Source organism: Delphinapterus leucas, chromosome 1, assembly GCF_059928025.1.
Source record: "Delphinapterus leucas isolate spDelLeu-1000000601 "Yukka" chromosome 1, BTC_Dleu_Yukka2, whole genome shotgun sequence".
NCBI classification, from domain to species: domain Eukaryota; kingdom Metazoa; phylum Chordata; class Mammalia; order Artiodactyla; family Monodontidae; genus Delphinapterus; species Delphinapterus leucas.
The window spans coordinates 32,728,310-32,742,752 of NC_143129.1; the positions used below are offsets into that span (position 1 = coordinate 32,728,310).

At 45.5% G+C, this 14,443-nt stretch overlaps 1 protein-coding gene and 1 long non-coding RNA gene across 2 annotated transcripts; both read right to left on the reverse strand.

Moving 5' to 3' along the window:
* Nucleotides 1–2,127: 2,127 nt before the first annotated feature.
* LOC149750445 (uncharacterized) lies at nucleotides 2,128–13,710 on the reverse strand. Its single transcript, XR_016392205.1, has 3 exons — nucleotides 13,307–13,710; nucleotides 12,479–12,698; nucleotides 2,128–7,567 (listed from the first exon to the last, which is right to left on the reverse strand). It is a non-coding gene; the product is annotated as an uncharacterized LOC149750445 (long non-coding RNA).
* On the reverse strand, nucleotides 8,382–12,370 carry LOC149750446 (tubulin alpha-8 chain-like). Its single transcript, XM_089907854.1, is given in 3 exon segments — nucleotides 8,382–9,309; nucleotides 9,312–9,553; nucleotides 9,555–12,370. Coding segments are annotated over 3 exon segments (804 nt in total). The 5' UTR covers nucleotides 10,007–12,370; the 3' UTR covers nucleotides 8,382–9,199.
* Nucleotides 13,711–14,443: the final 733 nt, after the last annotated feature.

Genomic DNA, 14,443 nt, shown 5'->3' on the forward strand with positions numbered 1-14,443 from the left:
GGAGGGAGAAAGGAAGGAAGGAAAGAGGAAAGGAAGGAAGGAGAGAGACAGCATTCTGGTTTGCAAAGGGTTTTGTAACCTTGTAGTAAAGCCAAGATAAACAAAACCAGTTATCACGTAGTATTATAATTTATCTGTTTACTTGTACCAAATAATCTGAATCCTTGAGGACTATAATTGTATCTTTATTCATCTTCGTGTTATCAGTGCCTAGCATAATCTTATTTTGTAGTAAGTTCTCAGTGTTTATTGACTTAATGAATCACTGAATAAAAGTAGTAAAATTTGCTCTAAGGACTATAAGAGAATGTATATATATGATTTGGGAGACACTACATTTAATGCGATTCTATTCCCAGTTTATTCCAAAGCAACCTTATATCAGAACTAGATGTCATCGTTAATTTGTGTTGCAGTTGGAAGAGCATGTGATCAGCAGTAGGCATTGTCAACCACAAAAATAAAGCCGCTAGTTATTTTACTAGCAAAATGGGTTTATTTGGGAGTAGCAGAGAATTGCAATTCAGGACAGGCAAGCTATGGTGAATCACAGGCAAGTCTGAAGAACAAAGGAGAAGGGGCTTGCTTTTATTAGGTTTTAGGAGGAAATGCTTGAGTTGTTTTGAACAGACGTGCATTGGAGAAGAGCCAGGGTCAGAGGTTATGGCAGTTTCTCTGGGTACAAGTGTTAATGCATTGCTGCTGGGTCAAGGAGGGATCTTCCTTCCTTTTTCTTAAAAGCAGGAGATAAAATTGCTGTGTGAAAAATGTCCTCCCTTATACCAGAAGGAAAGTAGCATTCTATCTTCCTTCTTGCTGCTGGTTATGCAGGCTGCAACAAGTGGCAGGTGGGTGAGAGCTCCCTCTTTAGGGCTTCCTGACTCCATTTAAGATGAAGTTGCCTTTATTTACACATACACCCCTTATCTCAACCCCAGCGCCATTGCAGACACATCATTTTCACATAGTTCTTCAGGAATTTAAAATATTCCAAAGCTCAGCGGGAAAGGCTCGTGGTTAACTCTAATTTTGAAGCAATCTAAGGAATCTGATAAGCCTGCATCCTTTCCCTATACATAGGATTTCACCACATAGCAGTTAAATGACATGGAATTGAAATGACAACCAAAAAGTGCAGTCAGTCTGGGCAAGGGTGGGGGGTGGGGGTGGGGATAAGATGGAGTGGCTTTGTGGGAACAAGAATATCCTGTTCTTGGAGTGGTAAAGAATCAAGGTAAACAGGGGCACATCAGGACCATGCCTCAGCTATTCATTCTTGAGCCAGTGCCTAGGCTGTACAGGCAGAACTGCTTTCAAATGACTGAATTACTTACAATTAGTGGTTACCTTATTGTAGGTGCCCAAGATGGGTGAGCTCACTTTCTATTGAAAGCCCTTTTGTCTTATCTTGAAATTTACCTCCCCTTTGACAGGGACAACTCCTCCCTGAAATGGAACTCCAACAGCCACCCAACCCCTATTTCACATCTTATACCAGAGCTTGTTCAGGACAAAGTGGGAGGAAAAGATAATGTGTAAACCTGTGGGAACTGATCACTCTCCCCACACCTCCTTAGGACCATGAGTGTCCCCAGGCTACATTCCAGCTCCTCACTAGTTCCCCCAGGTCATAGTTCCATCCCGGCCCCTAATCTGAAATAGACTGTCTGGGGTCACCAGGGACCCTGCACTACTGGTAACAGAGGACATGTTCCTAGCATGTCAAATTAGAATCATTTGTTAAAATATCGTGTTTTGGGTACATATAGTTTATGTCATAGGCTACAAAACTACTCATGGATAACATTGTTTCTATAATACATGAGGCAAAATGCATTTCAAGTTTCGATAGACATGAAATGAATTTGGTGGACACTTCTGCCACTTCACCCTAAATTCTGACATTTAGACACATAGTCCAGGAATCCTTGATCACAATTGAAAGATTGGCACCGCTGAAGTTAATTGAAGTTGTCACCTTTATTTTCTGCAGACTTAGCCATAGTCATAGTCACACTGATATACACGCTGCATGATCCTGTATCACATCTGTTTTCATTCTTTGTCAAAAGGCATTAGAAAAAAGTGCAGTACCTAATTTCTAACCCGCTATTCCTGCATCAGAAATATAATTCACTCTAATCCCTAACTCCATTTAAAAAATTTGCATGGGGCTTCCCTGGTGGTGCAGTGGTTGAGAATCTGCCTGCTAATGCAGGGGACACGGGTTCGAGCCCTGGTCTGGGAGGATCCCACATGCCGTGGAGCAACTGGGCCACAGCTACTGAGCCTGTGCGTCTGGAGCCTGTGCTCCGCAACAAGAGAGGCCACAATAGTGAGAGGCCCGCGCACCGCGATGAAAAGTGGCCCCCGCTTGCCACAACTAGAGAAAGCCCTCGCACAGAAACGAAGACCCAACACAGCCATAAATAAATAAATAAATAAATAAATAAATAAATAAATAAATAAATAAGCCAAGCATTGGAAGCCCTTTAAAAAAAAAAAAAATTTGCATGAGGGCTTCCTTGGTGGCACAGTGGTTAAGAATCTGCCTGCCAATGCAGGGGACATGGGTTTGAGCCCTGGTCCGGGAAGATCCCATGGGCCGTGGAGCAACTAAGCCCATGCGCCACAACTACTGAGCCTGCGCTCTAGAGCCCATGAGCCACAACTACTGAACCCGCATGCCACAACTACTGAAGCCTGCACACCCAGAACCCATGCTCTGCAACAAGAGAAGCCACCACAATGAGAAGCCCATGCACCAAAACAAAGAGTAGCCTCCGCTCTCTGCAACTAGAGAAAGCCCGCGTGCAGCAACAAAGACCCAACACAGCCAAAAATAAAATAAATTTATTTAAAAAAATAAAAATTTGCATGAATACTTCAGTCCCATTAAAGTAATATAGCATCCAATGGAGTTTAAATTCCCTTAACAAGTATTTATCAAACTATGAAAATGTGGCAGACATTGGGCCAGGCACCAAACATGTAATAGTAAACAGGATATTCTTGGTCCCTACACTAAACGGAACTTACCTTCCTTAGAGATGAGCAAGCAGAATCAAGGGTTTAATTTTTAAATGTATACAGGTTTAGGAGATAATAGAAAAGAAATGTAATCTAATTATGAAGGGTATAAGAACTAACGTTTAGGAATGTGAGCTTTATATAGGACCATTCATTGGTTACATTCTTCTAAAAGCCTTTTTATTATAAAAACATATATTCAGAAAAGTGCACAAAAGACATGTACAATTCTTAACAACTTATTACATAACCACTATGCAAATGTTTAAAAAGTAGAACATTATCAGCATTGCCTAAGAGCTTCTTATGCCCCCCTCCCCAAACTCATTACTCCCACTTTTGTCATGAACCAAGCATCCATATACATGGGTCTGTTTCTGAGCTATTTGGTTCCATTAATCTTCTATCCATGTGACAAACTGTGATATCTAATAGAAGAATTCTCCCATCTTGTTTTTCTCCCTGGCTTCTTTAGCTATTCTTAGTCCTTTGCATTTTCATGTAACTTTTAGAATCAGTCTGTTGAATTTCACACACACACACAAAAGCTGTTGGGGTTTTATTGGGATTTTATTAAATTTATACATCAGTTTGGGGAAAAGTTGACATATTTACAATATTAGTCAGGAGGAGTCAAACTTCTTTCCTAAAGGACCAGATAATAAATAGTTTAGGTTTTGCCTCTCAGAGGCAAAATTGAGGATATTATGTACTTATATAACCATTTAAAAAGGTGAAAACCATTCTTAGCTCACTGACTCCTGAATCTCAGTAAATCAGATGCTGTTTTGAATGCATTTAGACTGTGGACTCTGGTTTTATGGCCCCATAAATTTGTTTTCTTTTAATTTTTCTCAGTAATATTATATAAGGTTTTGGGTGCAGTCTTGCAAATCTGTTATTCCTTCCACTGAATTCTTGATTTTGGTTATTGGACTTTTTTAAATTCCAGAATTAACTTGTTTTTTCACATGTTCAGGTACCTGCTGAAATTCTCAAAACTTGTATATCTCCTTAAACAGAATAAGGAGTTATTTGATAGTCTATTGAACAGAATAAGGAGTTATTTGATAGTCTATGTCTGAAAGCTCCAATGTGTCCATCCTCTTTGGGCCTGTTTCCATTGTCTTTTTACTGGTTTTCTGTTGTTTCATATGCTTGGTTGTGTTTTATCGTATTCAGGATATTTTAGTAGCAAAACTGTTTGTAGAAACAATTCGAAGTTTAGAATGATGACATTTTCCTCTAGAGAGGGTTTTTGTTTGCTTATGCCAAGGCTTTGGGGAAACTCCCACTTTAGGATCACCTTAATCCAATTTTAAGGACTGGGATCATTGGAAGCTGAGCTGGAATTCCCTTCAAGAGCCTTTTTCTTCCCTACTTCTGGTTCACCCCTATTCCTAGGGTGCAAAGGCCTGAGGGCCACAAACCAAAGTGAGGGGCCTTCACCAGGTCTACTCCCCTTTGACAGACTCTGGCCCCTACTTCTGGAAGGCTGTCAGAATCACACATCAGCCTCTGAACTGCCTCCTCCAAGTTTGACAAGTGCTAGAACAGTGGCCTGTAACATTAAGCCCACCTCCCAGGGCCTCCACCTTCTCAATGGTCCTGGTCCAATAATTCTTCAAACTCATGTGAGCTCTGATTCCTTCGGATTTTTAAAATATTTTGTCCAGCCTTCCTAGTTGCCCTCAGTGGGATGGTCAGTCCAAATTACCTATCCACCATTAGAAGAGCAGAAATCCTCATTAGTTATTTGTTAGTTACTGGAGTAGCCTCATTCATACACAGCATGGTAACAATATGTAAAATGTCAGTATGCCATTGTCCATCTTTGATTCTGTGTTAAAAAAGAGTTTTGTAGAAACCATTAGGCCTTGGAAAAATCAATTGCTCTCCCTAACAGGAAGGTTTCTATACTCATAGCAGCAAGCATGGGTTACCTCTGTCTACCTATAGCAAATAGCACTTAACTGATTCACACATCTTTATTGAGAGCCTATTACATGTGAGGGGAATGAAGAGATGACATTCTCACCTTATAGCAGAACTAAGTGACTAATTAATTAGTTGACATATCTCAAGACAAACCCTAAAGTTCAGGCTTCAGCTCTCTTCTGCTTTTTCAAATTATATATTCTTCCCAAGGACATGCAAGAGTCTAATTTCGACTGCTTAAATGCCTTTATTTCTTTCAGATAAAACTGAAAAAGCAGAATAACAGCTCAATATTTTTGGCTATTGGGGCAATGATGTCTGGCAATTCTCAAAAAAAATATAAATGACCAGTAAGTATATAACTTTTCATTAGAAATAAAATTAACGAATTACACAATGAGATTTTTTTCTATCAAGGTGGCAAAATATTCTTTTAATGATAATACACAATGTTAGGAAGGGTTCAGAGAAATGCTCTCTTCTGCTAGAGGAGAATAAATTAGCACAGCTGTTTTTGAGGAGTATGTGTCAATACAGCAAAGCCTTGAAAATGTGCATACCCTGCAATTCCACTTTTAATGATGTAGCCAAGGAAATAATTAAGAATGTGTAAACAGATTTAACTATAAGGTTGCACGTTATATCACGTTGTTTATAAGAAACTGGAGACAATCTAATAGTGGATCGTTTAAATAAATTATAGTACAGAAATACAATGGAATACTAAAAACAATAGTGTATATAGATGGATATCTACTGACATGGGAAGTATTTTGTTAAATGGAAAAAGCAAGTTATAAAAGAGTGTGATCTCATATTTGTTTTAAAAGACCATGCATGTTTATATACAGTACATATAGAAAAACACTGAGAACTATGTACACCATATAACCATTGGCAATCTTTGGATGGTGGAAATATGAGTGATTAAAAACATTTCTATACCCATTTTTGTATTTATCTGAAATGAATGTGTATTATCTCTGTGTTTAAAAATTGGAAAGAAAAGTCAAAGCCTAATTTAAAAAATGCTTTGCCTAGGTTTTGGCTTGTGATACGAGGGACCATATGCACCTAGAGGCATCTGCTTGGTTTTGCTCCTTATGACCTGAGTGGATAATTCTCGTTTTTGTTCTTGTTTTCCTGCAAATGCCATAATCGTGGACAACAGTTCTCTCATTTTCTACTAGAGCTCATTGAGGCTATGATTGCGGAAGGAAGCTGCCTTTCTAGGGGAGTAGGCTGGTTGCAAAAGGCCCATACTTTAATTGGGGGACACTTAGAGTAAGCTCTGTGGAGAGGAAGGAGGAAGCAACCAGAAAACAAATGCAAAGGAATGGACAGCAGATTGTCTCTATTTAGTCGTCACTTCAATTCTAGGTCTACTGAATCTTAGAGGTAGAGATGATGGGAGGATACCTAAAACCTGGTTATATAGATTCCCTCTAAGATGGTGAGTCATTTCAGAAGACAAATGACAGAACAACTGAAAATAATATTGAACATCAAACTGCTGCTAACATCAAACTGTTAGAGCAGCCCTACAGCTATAAATAGAGGCATTTGATGGAAAGTTTGTATTCTGGGTTGGTATAGAGATTCCAAATGAACCCAAACTCAGAGAGGACCATGCCCAGTACGTTCAGTAAATGATGACACTATCCATTAAAGGAGTCTCTCCTAAGAGCAAATGAAGAGTCACTTGTCCAGATAAGACAAACCTATAAACTCATGTATAATATGGCAAAGGCCTATCCCTTCTATATCTCACACCCTCCATTCTGATTCCAAGAAATGTGTCCAAGGTAATGTGTTTCTGATTAGCAGTTACATACTGGTTTGTAAATGCTTTACTTTTAAAAAGAATAAATTGCTGTAGATAAAGTTAGCCATACGAAGAAGTCATTCTCAGACACTCGTATGTGTTCTTGAATGAGAGAGGAAAAAGGTGGAGTTTCAACTATCAGCACATGAGCATCACTTCTCGTATGTCACTGTGGCTAAAAGGTTGAATACCACCGTTCTAGAGCGAGAAACAAGGGAACTCCTGGATAAAAGAGAGCCCAGGCAGAATACCAGGCAGGAGAATTAGCTTGTGAAAGTACCCCGGGGACCTAAAACTGGGGGGGGAAAGGGAAATTAAGAAATGTTGTGATGCAAAGCAAACTAAGCAAGAGGCATGCACTCGAGGCTTTGAGGAAGCAGGATTAGCTCTCTGCATGTTCAACTGGACATGTTGATACTCATAATTTATATTAGTACAGAGAAGGCAGCTGCAGTTATACCAGGTTAAATGCCAGTTCTTGTGAGGAGCAGCTGTCACAGCTGGGTGTGGAGCTGATTCCCTTCCCCTCAGTTACTCATGGGAAACCCGTTCCATGGCCACATAGAAACTGTTCTTGTCATTGAGGCAATGCCAGCCAATTGGTCCAATTTCACAGTCTGAACAGACCAGAAACCTGTTGCCCACATCCTTAGTGAAGCCCATGTTCTGAAAGATGAACATGTCATCACCAGCCAGTGCTCCTAGGGAAGTTCGCCATCAAGATTGCTGCCATCGGCTAGAGTTGGCTTCTTTCTCATGGAAGGGCAGGAAAAGCTGCAGTGGAAGAGAACATAAAGAATACAAAAACTGAACTGGCCCAGTTATATCATCACCCTCATTCTACTTATACTTTATAACTGCTCCCTAGCAGTTTCTTGGAATGAGAACAAACAAGGAACCCTGTCATTAAATTACAGACTAGGATGCTGGGAGGCTCCTGTGCTGCCTCTGGTCCATGCCCTGATTCTTAAGAGACTTGAAAGAGGAACTTTGGCTGGTTGCCGTGGTAACTTGGCTTCACTGCTATCCTGACTATGGTCCATAAGGCCCTAGCTGTTCCTAATCTCCCCCTGGCTCATTCTGCCCCAGCCACACTGGCCTTCTTGGCTTCTTCAGACAAGATTAAGTCTGCTCTGCCCTCAGATCTTGGCAAGGCCAGTTCCTTCATGATATTCAGTGCAAATGTGTTTGACATTCAGTGTTTAAAAAACAAAAACAAGGTCAACTTCCCCTTAATGCTTCCAAGGAAAGCAAGCTTACTAGCAATTCCTGAAGGCAACCTATTCTTCCTTTGAATAGCTGAAGCTTTCCTAACATGGAGCTGAGAAAGGAAGTCAGCCTCCCAGATTCCCTACCCCTTTGTTCGGAGCTACAGGACAACTCTTCCACACTAGCAAGCTGCTATTATCTTTATGACCAGGAGTCCCTTCCTCCCCTCGCATTGCGGTCATGTCTGCAGCAGTGTAATGGGGCAGGAAAGCTGTATAATTTCTAAATGCCACAGCTGTCACCTTTAATCTTTCTAGTCTCACCCTGAAACAAAACCTATAAAACTTAAACTAGGCCATATGCCCAGTACCCTCTGGGAATGTGAACTGATGAAAGGGTGGGGCATAAACAAATTACTCAAAAGGAAGAGACAGTATTCATACACCTTCTGACCCCTGTTTTGCCCATTATCTGAATGGCAGGCCTTTCTGTGCTTCCAAAAGCACTCCCTTCTGAGGAGGAGCCATATTAAATGGGTATGTCCCTGGCACACATGAACAATGAAAGCACTGCCCCCAATCTGACTGGCAAGCCTAGGGAATGCCTATATACCTGGCTAAGAAACATGAAACATACTTTCCTTTCATAAAGGCGAGTTTTCCAATAGAATTGAACCTGGTGTACAGACCAAAGGCCTGGGCTCTAGACAAGTTGAGATCTATTGAGTTAAAGACAACCAGGCTTCTCTGGTGGTGCAGTGGTTGAGAAGCCACCTGCCAATGCAGAGGACATGGGTTCGAGCCCTGGTCTGGGAAGATCCCACATGCCACGGAGCAACTAAGCCCGTGCGCCACAACTACTGAGCCTGCGCTCTAGAGCCCACGAGACACAACTACTGAAGCCTGAGCGCCCTAGAGCCCACACTCCACAACAAGAGAAGCCACCGCAATGAGAAGCCCACACACCGCAACGAAGAGTAGCCCCCACTCACCACAAGAAGAGAAAGCCCGCGCACAGCAACGAAGACCCAATGCAGCCAAAAATAATTAATTAATTTAAAAGAGTTAAAGACAGACTCTAACGCTGTTATTTGCCTGATTCTCCCAATCCCTAGTGCATGTTTCAATGCCTGCAGCTCTAAAGGAAACTCCCCTCTCAGTGGTTACACAGGACACATGCTAATCCCTCCCTTTATCCCTAACTTGCCTTGAAACACATGGGACACCAGCCCACAAACCAGATGATACACCTGGTCTTGAGAGTGGCAATGGTGGCATTCACATCCTTGGGTACCACATCTCCATGGCAGAGCAGGCCATGTATTTGCCATGGTGAGGGTCACACCTGACCCATCTAATTGGAGGGTTTAAGCAGGCATTGGTGATCCCTGACACCAAGAGCTGCTCATGATAACCCTTCTCATTTGAGACAAAGTGTGAGCAGGTCATCAACAGAAAGTGGATGCAGAGGTAGGGCACCAGATTGGTCTGGAACTCTGTGAGGTCCACATTGAGGGCACTATCAAAATGCAGAGAGGCAATGATGGAGGACAATCTGGTCCTTGAGCCAGTTGAGGTTGGTGTAGGTAGGGCACTTGATGTCCAGGTTACAGTGACAGATATCATAGATGGCCTCATTGTCTACCATGAAGGCATAGTCCAAGTGCTCCAGGGTGGTATGGGTGGTAAGGATGGAGTTACCAACTGCTTTGGACACTTGAGAGGCTGGGTAGATAGTAAACTCCAACTTGGATTTCTTTTTTTTTTTTGAGGTACGCAGGCCTCTCACTGTTGTGGCCTCTCCCACTGCGGAGCACAGGCTCCGGACGTGCAGGCTCCACGGCCATGGCTCATGGGCCCAGCCGCTCCGTGGCATGCGGGATCTTCCCAGACCGGGGCACGAACCCGTGTCCCCTGCATCGGCAGGCGGACTCTCAACCACTGTGCCACCAGGGAAGCCCTCCAACTTGGATTTCTTGCCACAGTCAACAGAAAGCTGTTCCATCAGCAGAGAGGTGAAGTCTGGGCCAGTGTCCTCCTTAAAACTATGGAAGATCAAGAAACCCTGAAGCCCAGTACACTGGTCTGTCTAGGGTAGGAGATAACACTGTTAAGGATGCAGATGGCATTATCATCTGTCCCCAGCCCTCTTCTCCTGACAGGACTCTTTCCTGTCTACAAAACTATTGTGACCTAACTACAACTGTATTCACTTCTATACTTCAAAAACACAAAACTTTGAAGCATAATTTATACTTAACTGTATACATATTATTATACATACAGTGAATGCTTTGACAAATGTATATACCTATAGAACTATCAAACCAATCAAAATATAGACATTTCCATCACTCCAGAAAGTTCTCTCATGCTCTGTTGCTTTACCTCTATAGATGTGAGAAGAGAATACCTACAAGGGGCTTGGAGTTCTGGGGAGACAGATGACCTAGAAGGGCAGTGCTGTGTGTGTGAAGTGTCAGGGGTGAGGGGAGGGGAGATGAGGGTCAGGTGGACATCAGATCTGTAGTCAGAGAGCTGAGCCCTCTCAGCTTTGTAGCTCTGCCACCTAGTTGCAGGAGAGTGGGACTGGGGCTGGTGGTGGTGGTATCCAGGCCCCACCTCAGACTGGAACCCAGGAACCTGCAGGTTTAACAAGTACCCTTGGTGATTCTGATGTAGTTGTTCCTTGGACTAGAAAAGCGTCAGACTATACCAGACACATGAGTAGTAACAATATAAAAGTTCTTCATTTGCAATATTACATATATCAAATCATTATGTCCTATACCTGAAACTAATATGTTGTATACAATTATATATATTATATACAATAAATATACATTATATACAATAAAAAATTTTAAAAGCAAAAAATAAAATAAGTAGGCTTTATGTAAATTGACAACTAAAAGAAATTCTCCTTTTTAAGAAAGGTCTAAGCTTAAGGGGTGCTTTGTCATATTTTCACACAGAATCCCATTCCTCAGGTCACCCGCAAGTCCTCAGTCTTTGAGCAGCAGAGAGTATGTCTGGACAATCCCTTTAGAGGGCCAGTGCCAAAGTACTGGCTCCTAGCTGGCCTTGGTCCTGGCTCTCCTGGCCTCAGGCAAGGGATAGGATAAACTGGAAAAGTGGCTAAAAGCTAAGAGGAGCCTCTCCCAGCCGGAAAGCCCTGCTTAGGAGTCCAAGAACAACAAGCCGAGCTTCTGAGGCAGCTTCCTCCCACCTGCTGGGGCTAGAGATGGATCAAAAATCAAAAAAGGTTTGGATCAGACAATCAGGCGTGGCAAAGCAACAACCAGCAGGGCAGAAGCCAGAGTCCACAGGCTCAGGGCAGAGCAAGTTACTCAGACTTCTAACCCTAGATCCACACCCAGGACACGCAGCTCCCCCTAGGGGAAGCAAGTGGATAGACAGGCCAGAGGAACCAGCACCAGCCATAGGCCTGTGGTTCCCCTTTCTTCCACACAAGTCCAGCCTCCCAGGTGCCAAGGGCACTTGGTCTGCTCACCAGTTTTTGGATCCACTCCAGCGCCAGATCGAGGATCTCCTTCCCCACAGTGTAGTGGCCTTGGGCAGAGTTGCTGGCAGCATCTTCCTCGCCAGATATCAGTTGCTCAGGGTAGAAGAGCTGCCTAAACCTGCCAGTTCTTACCCCATCCTGTGCGGAGGAAAGGTCTCCTCCACACAGGCACTAGGACCTTTGCTGCTGAGCTCCCCCACGTAGAACCGAAGATCAGGGCCTGAGGCCCACTTGTAAAGCCCAGTCCTACTTGGGCTGTGAGGGGGAAAGTTAGGGGGTCCCTTTTCCAGTCCCTTCCCTCTCATCACAGCCACTTCATTCTGCTTAGTAAGGAATCAGTGGTGTGTTCAGGGGAATCTCATTTGACTTTTGACTGGAATAAGAACACAGACTAATGCAGAAAACCCAGGCCACAGTTCAACATCTATAACAACATCTTTAGGAAGATGGGGGAGGGGTGACATTTTCAGGAACAAGAAACCGAGGAAATCCAGACGCAGAAAGGAGGAAGCAGAGAACCCCTTGAGAGCCAACAACAGCCAAGTTCACACAGGTCCACATCCTATTAAGGGGCCCATTTCGGTTAAACTCAGCACCCAGTTCCTTAGGCAATGTTATCCCTGAGAGCCTGAGGGTAGGGAAAGGGAAGTTTAAAGTTTCTGCTTTAATATCCACTCTTTTCTGTAGTCTTCTTTCTAGGTCTGACCCCTGACTCAAACATCTAGTGGTTTCCCAGGCAGAGCTCTCTGACTAATCTCCCTCTCAGCACAAGAAGCCCGCAGGACCCCTCCTGAAGATAGAGTCTAGACAAAAGCAACAGACCTTATTGTTCTTCTTGGCTGGTGAGTGCCTGCATTCCAAGAGTTTTTCCCCTAAGCAGTGCTCCCAGCTGATTTGGGGGATGGCAAAAATATGGGCTGGGGGTGGGGAACCCACCAAGTGCCCACTCACCTATGACAGAAGGCTCCAGGTCCACAAAGACAGTCCCAGACACGTGCTTGCCAGCCCTGTCTTACTGATGGTGTTGAAAGGGGTCAGCGCAGCTCCCCAGTGCCTTGTTGCTGGGCACAGTGCCACTGGGCTGGATGTCGTGCTCCAGGCAGTAGAGCTCCCAGTGGGCACTACCCATCTGCACCGCAGCCTGGCCCACAGGGATAGAGATACACTCATGCTGTAAAGGGAAGCAGAGCTGTGGCACGGTCTGCGGAGGGCCGGGGGCTTTAAAAGACTTCCCTGGGAGCACCCCTTTCTCTGTCCTCCCTGGAGCCTGAAGCCTAGCAGTGCATTACCTGGTTCCCTTTATTGGGTTCCCTTCCCAGGCCTTCCCACACTTTAAGGCCCTCATTTTCTCTTCATTTACCCAGGGCTTGAGAACAAAGATGGCTAAAGCCTAGATCTTCTAGAGAAAGTCAATACCAAGCAGCCAAACCCCACTGCCTAGTGCCCTGTCTTGCTGGTTGGGATGATTCTAGAAGGCGCAGAGCCCCTGCATGCCAAGATAGGGCACCCTGGAGCTTCTAGCCCTAGACCCCTAGGAGAACGAGTCTCCAAGGCCGGGACTTGGTGTCCTCCACACCCTGAAGTGGGCAGAAGATGGAGTTCAGGTCTGTGGCTTAACGGAGGCACAGACTCTGGAGTTAGAGCGCTTTGAAAGCTCATCTGCACCCTCCCCTTTTGGGGGAATATGCACCTACTCTGGACACTTGTCCTGGCCCCCTCAGTACAGATGGGTTAACCCAGATAATTGCTTGAGGGTCACAATGAAAGCAGAAAACTCACCTCACCCGTCCACTCTCCTCATTGAGGTAACTCCTGTGATGGACAGACTCTCTCGGCTTCTGGTCCTTCAACCCAACCCAGTCTAGACCTTCCCAGATGCAGTGGGGGTCTTCTAGAACATCGGCAACAGTTTCACAGTTCAGTTTAGTTAGGAACTGTCCTCCAAGACAGCCTCAGAGCCTCCACAGGGGTTCTGCCCAGAGGTGGGGATCCCGAGATTCCCGGGAGGCGCCGGGGTCTGTGTACACACCCTGACTTCTCCCTTTTAACTGAGGGACTTAGCGTCCTTGGGCACCGCAACAGGACAGAGGTGGGACAAAGCTCACTGACACCCCTGGTCAGGTACGGACCAAACGTCATGCGCCTTAGACCTCCGGCTCGAGTCCGGCCACCCAGCCTCAGAACCCGAGCGAACCTGCTGGAGGCTCCCCGCCGTCCTGGTCCCCGCCCCCGAAGGGGCGTGGTGTCCGAGGCAGGCAGCACCGCCCCCCGCCCGTGGCTGGGGAAACGCGCGGACCCGGGTCTCCCGCCACGCCGACGGGAAGGCGCGGAGGACAGCTGGGCTCTGACGCCCCGTTCGCCCCCCCTTTCCGCGCAGCCCACCGTCGCCGCCAAGTCTCCCAACGTCCCCCGCGCCCGGGATGCCGGCGTCTCCTCACCGTGGTCTCTCGGAGAGGTGGAAGCTGCGGAGGGCCCCTGGAGTGCGGGCGCGCCACGAGTCCCCAGCCGCACCCCACCCTGCGGTTTAGAGTCCCGGCCGAGCCGCCGGCTTTGCCCCTTAGCCGGCCTCCAGTTGGGAGGGGGCCACCCCCGCGCGCCTCTCTCGCTGCCAGGCCCCCACCCGCGCCCGCCTGTCTCTCCGCTACTGGGCGGCCGCCTGCGAAATATCTCCGCCTTGGCCGGTCCCTGGGAGGTTTGCAAAGCCCAAGGGAGAGAAAGCCTCAGGGGTTCGAGTCCTCCGGCCAGCTTGACCCTCTTCTCTGGTGGCGTATGCTGGGTCTGAGAAGTTGAAGCTTTCAGGGGATGCCTCATTCTGCTTTTTTTTTCGGTCTTTACCCGGGCAACACCGCGGGCCTGGTGGGAAAAGCGCATAAACCTTGGAGGGCGATGCAGACTTGAGGTCCACAAACACCAGAG